At 44.7% G+C, this 14,140-nt stretch overlaps 1 protein-coding gene across 1 annotated transcript in view; it reads right to left on the reverse strand.

Moving 5' to 3' along the window:
- Positions 1-14,140, reverse strand: part of Ctnnbl1 (catenin beta like 1) — a 164,034-nt gene that overhangs the window by 69,549 nt on the left and 80,345 nt on the right. Inside the window, exons 8-10 of the mRNA XM_005363017.3 lie at positions 11,513-11,585; positions 11,228-11,286; positions 9,710-9,858 (exon numbers count right to left, since the gene is read on the reverse strand). Of these exons, the coding sequence (XP_005363074.1) occupies positions 9,710-9,858; positions 11,228-11,286; positions 11,513-11,585 (281 nt within the window). The remainder of the gene's footprint in view (positions 1-9,709; positions 9,859-11,227; positions 11,287-11,512; positions 11,586-14,140) is intronic.

Genomic DNA, 14,140 nt, shown 5'->3' on the forward strand with positions numbered 1-14,140 from the left:
AAAAAAAAAGAACTCTTTTCCTTCTGTTGGGCTACCTTGTCCAGTCTGGAGATGAGGGCTTTGCACTTGTTTTATTGCCTCCTGTTTTGTTGTGCTTGGTTGCTATCTTTTCAAGGCATGTTCTTTTTTGAAGGGAAATGAGGGGGGTATATCTTTGGAGAGGGTTGCTGGGAAGAGTGGAGGGAGGGGAAACTGAGGTCAGGATGCATTGTATGAGAGAAGAATCTATCCATAAAAAAAATATAATATATATAAAGATATATATATATACACATTTATATATAATAGAAATACATTTAACAGAAAAAGGTCACTTTTCTATTAAAAGCTATTTTAAAAGATAACTGATCATTTAAATAACAAGAAGACACTCTGCAGTGGATTTCCATCAAAATCTCATAACAAATATTATTGCTGCAGCAGGAAGGCCAGAGAGAAGTGTTCCTATGGGCTCCACAACATAGTTGGGAGGGGCAATCCTAAGGGGTACATCCTACTGTAGGATGCTGTCATGTTGGATTTAGAGTTTCATGCCCTCACCCTCATTCAACCATAGACTGAAGAAGGATTATTAAAAGAAATCCCACACTAGCTCAGAATTGAGTATAATAGAGGGTTACTTATTTAGGGGTAGACTCACAGATCACAATCCTCTGCTGGACCGGGGAACAGCAACTGAATCCCGCAGTTGGAAAAGAGATTAGATGCAGCTTTACATTGGCAAAAACAGTGTAAGATGCCACGCCCAAGAGGGCGGGTAACTTAAAGGCTACTGGAGATAGGAATTCCTACAGCAATAGACGCCTCTTTTAGGCTCTGTCTCTAAGTCCAGTTACCTGGGGGTACTAGGGCTTCAGCATGTAAGTTTGGTGGGAGAAAGAGGCAAGGCAACAGACAGCAGATAACTTACTTCAGAACAGATGGTAAAAGACACTTGATGCTCACACTAATTAAAGGGGATGCAGTGGTGGTTACAGTACTAGGAATCAAGTTTCAGATGGATTAAGAAAAGGAAAGGCCCAGTTACTCAAACAAACATGTATTCTGAAATGTTTTTAACTCCTTGTTGTTGTTGTGGTGGTGGTGGTGGTACAGGGCTTCTCTGTGTAGTCCTGGCTGTCCTGGAACTCACTCTTATGGACCAGGCTGGCATCAGAATCCAAATTCAGAGATTCATCTACCTTTGCCCTACAAGTGTTGGGATTAAACGTGTGCACTACCACACCTGATGTAATCTGAAATGTTTAGGCATCTAAAATAATTTCAGAATGCACAAAGTGAAAGCTTCCAGGGATGAAAGGACAAAGGCCAGTATCTATGACAGCAATCATGGCTTCATTAACGTCTCTAGTAACTGACCAAACCAGAACCTGTAAGCAATGATACCAACTCTAGCTACCCATGGCAGCAAAGCATCCTGGCCCAGGCAACAGAAGGCTCTTCAGATACACAAGCAGGACTTGGCAGTTTGACTAATCTGGACCCTAAACAAGGCTTCATAAACCACGGAGGGTTCAGGCCGCACACAGTGTGCTCTCTCTCAGACCACAGTGTAATTGAAGTACAAGTGAGTAAGGACAGGAAGCTGGTAAAGCACCAAGTTTTTGAGAACTTAACAATACACTTCTAGGAACTTCATGAAAAATGAAATCAAAATAGTGCTGTAGTTAGAGGGGCTTACAATAGTACACACATTAGCAAACAACACAGTCCGCCAATGATCAACCTCCAATTTACCCTGAAAAGTCAAGAACAGCAAATTAGCCCTCCTGAAGTTAGTAAAAGGAAAGAAGGATGACGATAAGAGCAGAAATCACCAAAATAAAATGGAAAAGGGGTAGGGGAAAACTGTTCAACAAAAACTGGTTCTTTGAGATCAATAAAATTGATAACCCACAGCCACACTACTCAGAAGGAAAGACAAAACAGAAGGTCAGCTCCACAAGTTATCAAGCAAGTTCATTACCAGTAGGTGTACAGACATAAGGGAAGTAAGTTTGTCAACAGACAAAAGTGACAATTCCTCGAAAGACACAAGGCATTCAATTTACTCAGAAACAGGCCACTGGAACAAAGAAATCACCATCAGAATTAAAGTGTTTTCGAAAGACCACTGTGGAAGTGAGAAGGGAAAGGGCAGAACACAAGGCCTGGAATGCACGCCTGCCAGGAGACCACACTGAGGGGCACAAAGGACTTCTGCAGTGGTCATAATTCTTACAACCTCCTACCGCCAAAAGGGCAAAGGATTTGAAGTGAACTGACCAGCAGAGATATGTGGGGGTCAAACTGTGCACTCAGACACCCAGCAAACGCTGCTCCTCATAAAGAAAAGCAAATTCCAACTGTATGAGACCCCTTCCCCACCATCTACACACTAGCACAGCTCCACTGAGCTGACCAAATGCCAATGAGAAACCAGGGCTCCTGGAGCTCACATGCTGCCACAGGATTCAAAATGGCATCATTCTGAAAGCAGTCTGGTGGCACCTTAAAAAAACCAAGTACACACCAATGACATGACTGAACCACTCAACTTCCCAGTACTGACCCAAGAACAGTGGGAAATATGTCTGCCCGAAGCCTTGCACATGAGTGTTCATATTGACTCATTCCTAAGGGCTAAAAACTAGGTACAAATGGACATCAATATGTGGGTCAACAAACTGCTCTATTCGTGTGATAAAATACTACTTGGTGGTGAAAAAGGGAGGAACTATTGACATACAGCAAGGACAAATCTCAAAAAAGAAACCATATTAGGTGAAATTGGTCAGCTGCACCGCCACTCCCCACCGAAAGCACAGCTGCATTTAAACTGCGTTCCATAAAATGAAATCTAATATATAATGGCCAGAAAGAAAATCGATCGTTACCTAGAAACAATGAGTCAGAGAAGAGGATTTATGGAGTGCAAGGGCACCAGGAACCACTTGAGTGTGATAAAGAAGGCAGTTTTCATCATGGTGGTAGCAAGGGTGTGAAGGGTGGGTCTACACATAGCAATGCTCATCAAATAGACACCTTAACTATGCGCAATTTACCCCAGACTGAGGAAGAGCTATCAAGTCAGACAGAAGGGCTCAGACAAGTCCGCCACCACTTCCGGCAGCTCATCTGCTTCTCCCACGGCACTCTTTGTTTATGAAGCGGTGTAGTCCGGCCTCCAGGGCTGGGGGATAGATTGTTTTGTTCCTGTGAAGCACTTGCCTGGTTCCCAGAGAACAGGTGCAAACTACTGGGCTCCATCTAAGACAGAACACCGATATTTGGGAGGGGACGACACGACACACAAACAAGTCCACTGTATGTATACACAGCTCAGAACACGGACTATTTTCAGCCCCACAACTGCACAGCTGCCCTCCAGGCCTGTGAGTGTTCTCTTTTGCCTGACCCTGAGAGACTGGAGGCTGGAGAAGACTCTAGTTCCTGAAACATAGTGAAGGACTAACTAGAATCAAAATGCAAAGTGGTCCAGACCTTCACATGTTCTTTAAGAACAAAGCAACAAGAGAGCAGAGACCAGAGCAGGGAGGAAACACCAGGGTCCAGGCTATCCGTTCTGCCCACCTACCTGGCCACGAGCCTTGGTCAGTGGGCCAGCTGAGCTCCACCCTGCAGATGGTGACATCACCCTCTCTGTCACATTCTTCAGTAAGGAAAACCTTACTGAAAAATCTCAGAGCCAAAAACAACTGAACAAGAATAGCGACTCCTGGATGACTGTGTCACTCTGCTCCTCCTTCTGCCTTTACAGTTAATAACCACCATGGGCTCACTGTGTTTCTGCTACACAACCCAGGCTGCACTGAACACATCTCTGGGGAGCACGGTGGTCTCCTCTCTTTCTAACTGGAACAGGGCTTACAACAGAAGTAATAAGCCTCATGTCAACATTTTCAAGGAAACTGACAATGTAATTCTTCCTGTCCCACCGGCTTTGCAGTTCTTAAAGAGCACCGAACTCATACAAGGACACGCTGGAAAAGAGTGCCTGCTGGTGGTGCCTGAAGACGGTTTGGAGCACAGGCTAAAATTAACCCAGATCTATTGGATTCTTCTATTTGTAGCAGCCATCTCACTAGAGAGAGACATCTGTGGGGAGGAAGGAAGAAAGAGCAGATCCATCTCATTCAGGGCATCTGGGGCAGCTACAGCACCACCTTCCTGTTCTGCCACATAGTATATAATTCTACAGACTGGCCCCTGATTCCATCATATTCGTAACAGTACAATAAGCTGCAACTCCTCTGAATCTTATCTCTCCCTCCCTTTTTAAAAAGTATTTTGAGACAGTGTTTCTCTGTGTAGCCCTGGCTCACATTCCTACCACAATTCTTCTCCTGGCCACTCCACACCTTCTCTGCTCACCAAAGACCACCCACACCTCTGCTTACTCAAGACTACTCCCCGCACCCTCTCTGACCACCAAAGGCTAGCCTACATCTTCTCTGACCACCAAAGGCTATCTTACATCTTCTGCCATTGCTCTCAATTCTTAGACCAAGATGGAGGCCAGGCATGGCACACCTCTGTATTAGAGCCATTTCTCCCTTCCTGTTGGTGTCATACTGGGTACTGCCCAGAGCCTCTGCACCTTTTGCCCTACTCCATTTTTTGTGCTCTGCTAACAGCTTTGGGACCACATAGGAAATCTGCTTTCTCTTTCTTTCCTTGTGGCTCCTTTAGGATAGGACGGTTGCCTGCTGCTTCTATCACAGCATGGGACTCACTCTCAAATATGACCGCAACAATCTTTTCTTCTTTTCCAAAATGTCTTCATTTGTTCTTTGGCAGTGAGAAAGCGCAAAAACACACAAAAATAGCTGCCCCCGTCCCCCATTCTGTCAAGTACTGTGAAACTCAGACAGCACAGGAATGAAGAAAAGACACCTGACCACTCAAATGGCCCCGGGTAGTAAGGGGAAGAAGACAAAGGCCTGAGAGGTGAAAAGTGGGTGGAGCGAGAGCCCAGTCCCATCAACATCTGTTGAAGGCTGCCTTGCACCTGGAGCAGAATGAAGGCAGGAAATGCCACCCAATCAACAGCCTAGGAGGACCAGCTGAGGCTCAAGGCCCGCAGTGGTCAAGGCTAGAACCTGTGCTGGCTTTATAGGCACAGGCAGAGACTGGAGTTGCCTTGCTTCTTGGTCTTCTGAACCCTGAGGATCAGTATCACAAACACCCTACAGGCCATTCTGTGCTCTTCATCTTCTAAAAGGGGGCAGGGAAAACCTGGGCTAAACACCACTTCTGGGAAGAGACAGAGCATGCACTCCGCGGTCTTTAAACAAGTTCCTCTCCTCTCTGAGGTCTGTCTGTGGGGTCTGTTAGAAATTCTGCATCAGTGGCGTTAAACAGTAAGAACATCCACAGATTCTCTGGACAGATTTTCTGGCTCACACAGAGAAGATGAGTTGAAAGTCAATGTATATCTATTGTTGTACAGGAGAAGAGTGAATCCCTGCTCTCAGAAGCTCAAAGCCCAAGCTAGGTATGATGGTGCATGCCTTAAATCTCAGAACTTGGGAGGCAGAGAAAGGTAGATCTCTGTGAGTTTCAGACTTGCCAGGGCTACACAGTTTCAAAAAGGGGGAAAAAGAAAAGCCTACTGTTCAGTTGGAGACTCAGATAAACATGCTAGATATTCAGTGGTATCTGGCACAGAGAACCAAGGGTTCCACATCCAGAAATGAAGAGGGCAGAAGAAGGCTGCATCGTGAGATTCAATCATAAACACCAAGGGCATTATCAAGGAAATGATGAAATGTTATAGTATCTCAAATAGTCTTGGTAAGAGCAAGAGTGAGTGTGTGTGTGCATTATGGAGGAGGGTCATCTCTCTATCTGTTGTTTCATTGGTTAAGTAATAAAGAAACTGCTTGGCCTTTGATAGGGCAGAATTTAGATAGGCAGAGTAAACAGAACAGAATGCTGGGAGAAAGAAGCTGAGTCAAGGAGTCGCCATGATTCTCCCACTCCAGGCAGACACAGGTTAAGATCTTTCCTGGTAAGCCAGCTCGTGGGCTACACAGATTATTAGAAATGGGCTAGATCAATATGTAAGAGCTAGCTAATAAGAGGCTAGAGCTAATGGGCCAAGCAGTGTTTAAAAGAATACAGTTTTCGTGTAATTATTTCGGGTGTAAAGCTAGCAGTGCGGGCGGCAGGGTGCCAGGAACGTAGCCCGCAGCTCCTTATTTCAACATGTGCACAAGTGTACATATGTGTGTGCATAAGCATGTTTGTATGTGTGCATGAGCATGTATGCCTGTTCATGTGCATAAATAACCACCTTGCTGCTGATCCTTGCTTATCTATAGTCAGAAATTTAAAAACTTTCCTAAGTATATAGGTGAAAAACTGTTCCTTTTAATAGTTATCACAGGGGCTGGAGAGATGGCTCAGAGGTTAAGAGCATTGCCTGCTCTTCCAAAGGTCCTGAGTTCAATTCCCAGCAACCACATGGTGGCTCACAACCATCTGTAATGGGGTCTGGTGCTCTCTTCTGGCCTGCAGGCAGACATGCAGGAAGAACACTGTATATATAATAAATAAATAAATATTTTAAAAAAATAGTTATCACACTGGGTTATATTAATTACTCAGTGTCTGTCTTTCTCACTAGCCTCTTTCTTTTCTTCCTTCCTTCCTTGTTTTGTTCTGTTTTTCAAGACAGGATTTCTCTGTATAACCCTGGCTGTCCTGGAACTCACTCTGTAGACCAGGCTGGCCTCAAACTCTACCTCTGCCTCCTGAGTTTGGGGATTAAAGGTGGATGCTGCCATCATCACCTAGATGCCTCTAATTTCTTAAAGGTGGGAATCTTGTCTTGCTTGCCATGTAGGCCTAGCACTTACACATAGTTAACATAGCACCTTACCACGTAGGCATAGCACTTACATACAGTTAACATAGCCCCTTATCAATTTGTTAGCAGCTCTAGAATGGCCCAACTTTATAAAATTTGGTTCCCTTGAAAATTTAGTACTATTTCCCCTACTTTTCATAAAATAAGTAAGAAAATAAAGGTCAGAGGCAGAAAATTTAAAGCAACTCAAAAAATACCCAGAGCTTGCAGACAAGAGGCCTGTGCCCCAAGTCCATATCACCTCAACTCCAGAGCCCAACCACCCACCTACCCCATAGGCTACCTTCTGTGCAAGTCGGCCTCTCCCAGGAGTCTAGAGACTGATGGAATAAAGTAAAAATTCATATCCAGGGGCAAGGGAACCACAGAAAGATTCCTGCCCTTCTAGTGTTCTGGTACCCTAGTTTTGAATGAAGTTTCTCTAGACAGAGGACAACTTAAATATAATTGGGAAATTTTTCCTTCCCAGCAAACTTTCCATTTGGAACTCTGAAGGAGGAAAACAAGGAGAAACAAAGAGCATGGACAAGAGCCAGAGGGGGTGCTGAGTCTGCGGATGCTGCTAATTAATTCCAAAGATGGAACCACAGCAACTTCAGTACTGGGAACAGAGGTGGATCGAGAGGTGCAGGCTCTGGAGCTCTTTAATTGGCCTCCCAGAACCTCAGCATTCCTCTGAATAATCCATGTTTCTTGTTATTTATTCAGCTCCCCACTGCTACACATTGCGGGGCCATATGCTGCAGGAATTCACCACTTCGGGTCTGCACTCAACCACCCACGGACCCTGGCAGTTCAAACCTGTAAGAAGCTTAGGGGAAAGTCCCTGTAGAGTGGAGCTTTAGCTTAGAACACCCAGAAAGCTAAATGCTTGGCACGCCGCTGCTTCAGAGACAGTGGCCATGTCAATAGAGGACGGGCGACAATCTCAGGAAAGGAAAGCCGGAATCAGCTCAACAGTACAGGCTGCTGAGCAATTCCTGTAACTCTCTCCGCACTTTAAAAAAACAATTTGCTTTTAAAAGCCAATTTCTCAAAAGAAGATTTTCAGTCAGTCCAAGGTCTAGGATACACTGGATGACAGATATACCTCAGCTCTCCACAAGCCTTTTACAGAAAGGGGATTTTAGAGATACGGATACTGATAAACCCCAAATCATTTAAAACACAGAACTGGTCATTGTGGAGTTAGTCATGATAATGAAACAATAGAAATGACCTTAGTGTCAACCACAGAAGAATGCTTTAAGTATGTCACCTGTGTTCCTCAAGTAGTTACTGCATTCTCATGAAGATTAACTCACAGAATGACAAATACCATGTTAAGTTAAAAAAAAAAACAATATGAACATTAGAGTGTGATAGGATTAAAATGTCAAAACAAACAAACAAAAACACCCACCAAAATAACAATAAAAAATAAAACAACAAAACCTAGAAGACAATATCCACCCAAAGACAGGGACAGAGTGGGCATTTTAGCTTCTGACACTTAACAAATACAGTGCCTAACAACATTCTAGCAGAACACAGACCGAATGTCTACAGTTTAAATTACACTTGATAAATATATGTCAAATTTTCACCAACATATCTTTGTTCAGAGCTGCCACCGCACATGAGTAGATAGAGGTTTCAAGATGACTGACCCTGGCTCAGTCCCGTGCTTCCAGGAGAATCAGACCGCTGCCCAGTACCTCTCAGGTTCAAAAGCTGTCCCTAAGTGATACTCCACTCTCGTTACCTCCTCAGAAACTCTAGTTTCCTTCTCAGGATCAAACATTCTCTTGACCACATTTCTCAATAAAAGTTATCGAAAAAAAGCACTTCCCCTTTTGTTTCCAACTTTAAGATCCCGTGGAGTAACTGAGAGGGTGGAGCAGTGTTACCTTTAAAGGACTAGAGCAGAATAAAAGATGCATTGAAGAAAGCACTAACCCGAAGTTTTAACACCCTTCACATGTTCACACTCCCTATGCTTAGGCTTACAGCACACACACAATTTATTACTGAATGAATAAAAATAAATATTTTGCTGTCATCAGCAGAAATATAGATAGAGAGGTCTATGGAGAATATAGAGAAAATTGAGCTAAGTTTAGAGATGAACAAACCTAAGATTAGAACAGTAGTTCTCAACCTGCGGGTCACGACCGCCAAAGGGGTCACATATAGATACTTTGCATATCAGATGCTTACATTATGATTCCTAACAGTAGCAAAATTAATAGTTATGAAGTAGCATCAAAAATAATTTTATGAAGCCGGGCGATGGTGGCGCACGCCTTTAATCGAAGCACTCGGGAGGCAGAGGCAGGCGGATCTCTGTAAGCTCGAGACCAGCCTGGTCTACAGAGCTAGTTCCAGGACAGGCTCCAAAGCCACAAAGAAACCCTGTCTCAAAAAACCAAAAAAAAAAATAATAATAATAATAATTTTATGGTTGGGGTTACTACAACATTAAGAACTAACTGTATTAAAGTGTCGCAGCATTAGGAAGGTTGAGAACCACTGGTTTAGAAAGTAATGCTTAACTTTTCCCAAAACCAACAAAACAAGAGAAGGAAGAAAGACATGACCCTCCCAGGCATCGGCCATATTACCAACTGACCCCAGAAAACAAATAATACACATCCTTACCCACCACTCTCATTTTAGAACAGATCAGACACATTTAGAAGACATCCCCAAATGAACATCATTCGGGATGAATGGGAAACTCAAGGACTAAAGGACCACAGCTACACATCCTAAATCCAGGCTAGCAGCGCGGGGCAAACAGACAGGCACCAGTGAGGAGCGGAGGCACACTGACAAGCGGGCCTGGAAGCAAACCTGAGCATGAGGTTCATGAGCTGAAGGCCCTCGCCCTTCAAGAAGCGCTCGCGATTGGAGCTGAGCATCAGGCAGGAGCAGAGCGCATCAAACAGGTTCTCCATCATCTCCTGCTCCTCCGCTGTGCTGGGGTTATGCCTTTTAAACACCTGCCAAACAACAAGAGCAGAAAGGAGCCATCAACAAACGCCACTTCATCAGTCACCATCCCACAATTTCTAAAGTCTGTCTATTGTGAAAACCCCACCAAGGAAACAGAATTAACTCTACAATGAAGCTCCTGCTAGGTCCCAGTTTAGCGAAATCGAGTTTTCTGATCTGTGGGCACTAAATACATATATACCAGTTCACATAATACTTAGCTGAGCAGTGGGTCCAAGAGTGACTGACAGCTTCAAGGAGGCAGATCAACAAAACAAAACAGCACCCCTCAACCCTCTTCCACTATGAAATATGACAGAAATGGACAAGTCTATAAGGGGCACACACAGTGAAACAGAGACAGGGGACACCTCTGAAACCATAATTCAGGTCCAAAACCATTTCTGGCAAAGAACCCCACATCCTTGCTCCTGCAGAGTCTAACCCACCAGCTCTCCTTTCCTTCTAATGTGTCCACAACACAGAGGAGCCAATCCCATCTCATGTGAAGAGAAGCTTCTGCTGAACCCCCTCATTCTGGAGTAGGGGCTCAAAATCTTGGGAGTGGAAGGATCTGGGCAGTTCTGCATGCTAGAGCTGAGCAAAGGCTGGGAGAGCCTCTGAGCTGGGCAGGTGGTCCCGTACATCTACCATCAGTGATTGCACAGGATAGGGCCTGAGCGCCTCATGGGGACTAGAAACAGCTTCACACTACAAAGCTCTATTTTTAGGGGGGGAGTCCAAGTCACTCTGGGCTGGCATCGCAGGGAAGCTGTATGCAAACTGCTAGCCCAGACACTCAACACTCTCCAGCCTGTATCCAAATGATCTATTTTCAGTGCTGTTTTGGAATAACACAGATGAGGTTTGTTAGGAGAAATCTTGACGGCATTTCCAGAATGCTAGCAGGATAACATTTCAACTAGATTTACATTTCTTTCATCGAGCAAATGGCAGTTTCCGATTTCTCACTCCTGCCTGCAGTGCCACAACCATCTCTACTGTCCCCATGACCTCAAGCCCACTGTGCTGGAAGCGGCTCTCCCTGAGCTCATCTGGAGCCTAAATGAGCAGACTCCTTTAGGGGAGACCCAAAGGGGAAGGAGGAGAATGTTGGGAGCAAGACAGATGAACATAACTGGCTTCTTCTGGCCCAGAGACACAGAGGACAGTCAGGAAAGGCTGCACCAGGTTCATGGTGACACTTGGTCAGAAAGAACCAGTGACTAAGAAAAGGAGGCAAACCTTGTGCCACCAGTGTGACCTCCAGCCCGCCTTGGTGAGCCACGTGGCTGTTCCTTCCCACATGCCCAGCTCCACCCACTCACAGCGGTCCATGGCCCTTCCTGGCTCCCAGGAAGCAGAAAGATTACTCACGGATAACTGCTGCAGAAGCACATCGATCCCGTCCAGCTCCCCCAGCAGCTCCCTGTTTTCTAAAAGAAGGAAAATAGAGAAGAAAAAAAAATGAAGGCAACTGTCAGATTTTAAAGCCGTCACCACTGATCCATCAGCCAACAAAATCAATACAGCTTGACAAAGCACAAAAGCTGCACAGAGAGCAAGTGGAGAATCCAGGCAATGCCGAAGGCCAAGTTCACCAGCTAGGAGGATCCTAGCGTGGATCCCAGCCGGGCCCTGGCTCTATAGGAGGGAGCTCACCATCATTGTCCTGGAGCAGGATGGCCAGCACTTCACTGCAGTACAGCTTGTTGGCATCAAAGGGCATCTTGGCCTGTAGCAAACAGGAATAAGAAAGCCATTGAGGCATCTTGTTCCCTTTCTAAGGCAAACTGTTCGTCCACTAGAGATGAGAAAGTTAAAGGAAAGGCAGGTTAAGGGAGAACATCACCTTGCTGCTCTCAGAGACTAGACGCAGGTATTCCATAGTATTTGGAGGATGGTCACAGTAGCCCTACACAGCATGTTGAATGTACCCTCCTCCATGGAGCCTACCTTGTTGCCCATATTTTAAGTCCAGAGACTGTGTGTGCCCAAGGCAAATAAGAGAAAGTTTTGAACTTTTAAGATTAAGACGCATGAAATTCCAATTTACAAGTTATAACCACAAAGTGAGGCTGTAAACTAGCTGACACATGATCAGAGAGGTCGAGAAGAAAGCAAGTTCTTGTTCAGATTAGCTAAAAATATTTATAACGAAGTAGCTCCTTTTGGAATTTTTTTAATGTTTAAAATTTAATTTGAAACCATAAACCTATCTGCTTGTAGGCCATAATCTGCCTACTATTTAAAAAGGAAACCGCATTAAATATGCAAAAATGTGTTAATATTTTAATACCTAAATTACTACCCACAATTCTTCCCCCGCTGTGTGCTCTGCAGCTTGAAGACTCAGAGGGGACATGTCCACTGCAGAGACCGTCTTTCATGGCTGTCTACTTACGTCAGCTGCAAGACTTCAACATGGCGCCATCTATGGCACCCTTGGTTAATGGCGCAAGGCTCACTGGAGTTATTTGTGGGAGCCAGCTCCTTGAGAGGCAGGCACACAGACAATGACTTTAGTCAGCACAACCCCTGCTTTGCAGTCAAGGTTTTGACAGGACAAATAATCTCTGTGGCTGCAGAGGGCAGGACACGTGCTCACACTGAAGCTAGCACTCCATCATTCTCGCCGTTCACAGGTTGTTTGAACACTAATTTTGTACTTAAAGAAGAAGAGCGGCGGCGTCTAATCAAGCAATAGCCAGAGCCATTTCAGTTTTCTGTGCACGTCTTCCTCATCAAGCCAAAGTGCACCCCACAGGGTTTCAGGAGGGCGGCTGCATCTGACCCATCTCGGGTCAAAAGAGCCATAAGTGCATGGTCGTACACATGCTGGCTGTACAGTATGCCCCCTGGCAAGCTGGAGGCCTTATTTTAAGAAATCTGTGTAACAGTTAGAGCTTAAGTCCTGTTCATGTATGTCTACCCTGAAGAAAGATGGTTTTATAATCTCAAAACACTGGAAAGTCAAGCAGTGGCCATCTCTGTCCAAATCAAGGCTTCTTTAAAAAAAAAAAAAATCTTTTACTCAAATGACTTAAGCCTCCAGTGTTGCAATTAGCTTTTAAATAATTTTAATAGCATCACTTACATGTAGCTTTTCAAAAGCTGGAGTATTCTGAAACAAGGCACCCTTAAATGAAGGAAGGCCAATGACCAGGCCACCACATCAATGGTCTTTCTGGGCTTCCATGCCTCTTGTCCTTTAGTGTATTTTATAAACTTCTGCCTCAAGGTTAAGAGGGAGTCTTTCTCTTCCGTTCAATAACAATTACTGGGTCCCTGCTATATGTGAGATAAAGTAAGCACCACAGGCAACAGAGGTGATCCCTGTTCTCCATAACAGAGCTTACAGAACTTGCCACTACCTATATGCCACAAACTCTGGCGTTTCCAAATTCAGCTGAGGGATTGAATTCCCCGCAGACTATGTTGAGATTTTCAGCGAAAAGCGGGTAACACCTGACAGCTGTGGGGCTCTGGTGCACTCCAGCTCAAGGCTCCTTTCTTGTAATGACATCAACCTTTTGTTTTGTTTTCAGACAGGGTTTCTCTGTGCAGCTCTGGAGCCTGTCCTGGAACTCACTCTGTAGACCAGGCTGGCCTTAAACTCACAGAGATCTGCCTGCCTCTGCTTCTCAAGTGCTGGGATTAAAGGTGTGCGCCATCACTGCCCAGCTATGATATCATATCTTTGTGAAGCTAGGTTTGGTAGTCGCTATATGAAAATCAGTGAAGAGTAATGAGGAGGAAACACTCCATTAGTAGTGACTGGAGCACTTAAGATGAAATCTATGATGCTTTTCCTGATGTATGAGTGTTTTCCCTTCAAATAGCTATTGAATTGCTAGGATATGGATACACAATAAGCCCTCGGTATCTAACTATCTAATAAACCATCATGGTAGCCGAGCGGTGGTGGCGCACGCCTTTAATCCCAGCACTTGGGAGGCAGAGGCAGGAAGATCTCTGTGAGTTTGAGACCAGCCTGGTCTACAAGAGCTAGTTCCAGGACAGGCTCCAAAACCACAGAGAAACCCTGTCTCGGAAGGAAAACACACACACACACACACACACACACACACACACACACACACAAAACCCATCATGGTGAAAACAAAATTACTGAGACAACAAGAACACCAAGAACCAGTAACAAGATCTATGACCCAAGTAAAGTTCTTCATCTGTTTGTCTGTTTCTCCACCTGTAAAATGGAAATTAAAACAATATTCCTGGGATAGCAGTTAGGGGTACTTGCCACAAAGTCTGACAACCTGATTT

This window comes from Microtus ochrogaster, linkage group LG8, assembly GCF_000317375.1.
Source record: "Microtus ochrogaster isolate Prairie Vole_2 linkage group LG8, MicOch1.0, whole genome shotgun sequence".
Classification (NCBI taxonomy): Eukaryota; Metazoa; Chordata; class Mammalia; order Rodentia; family Cricetidae; genus Microtus; species Microtus ochrogaster.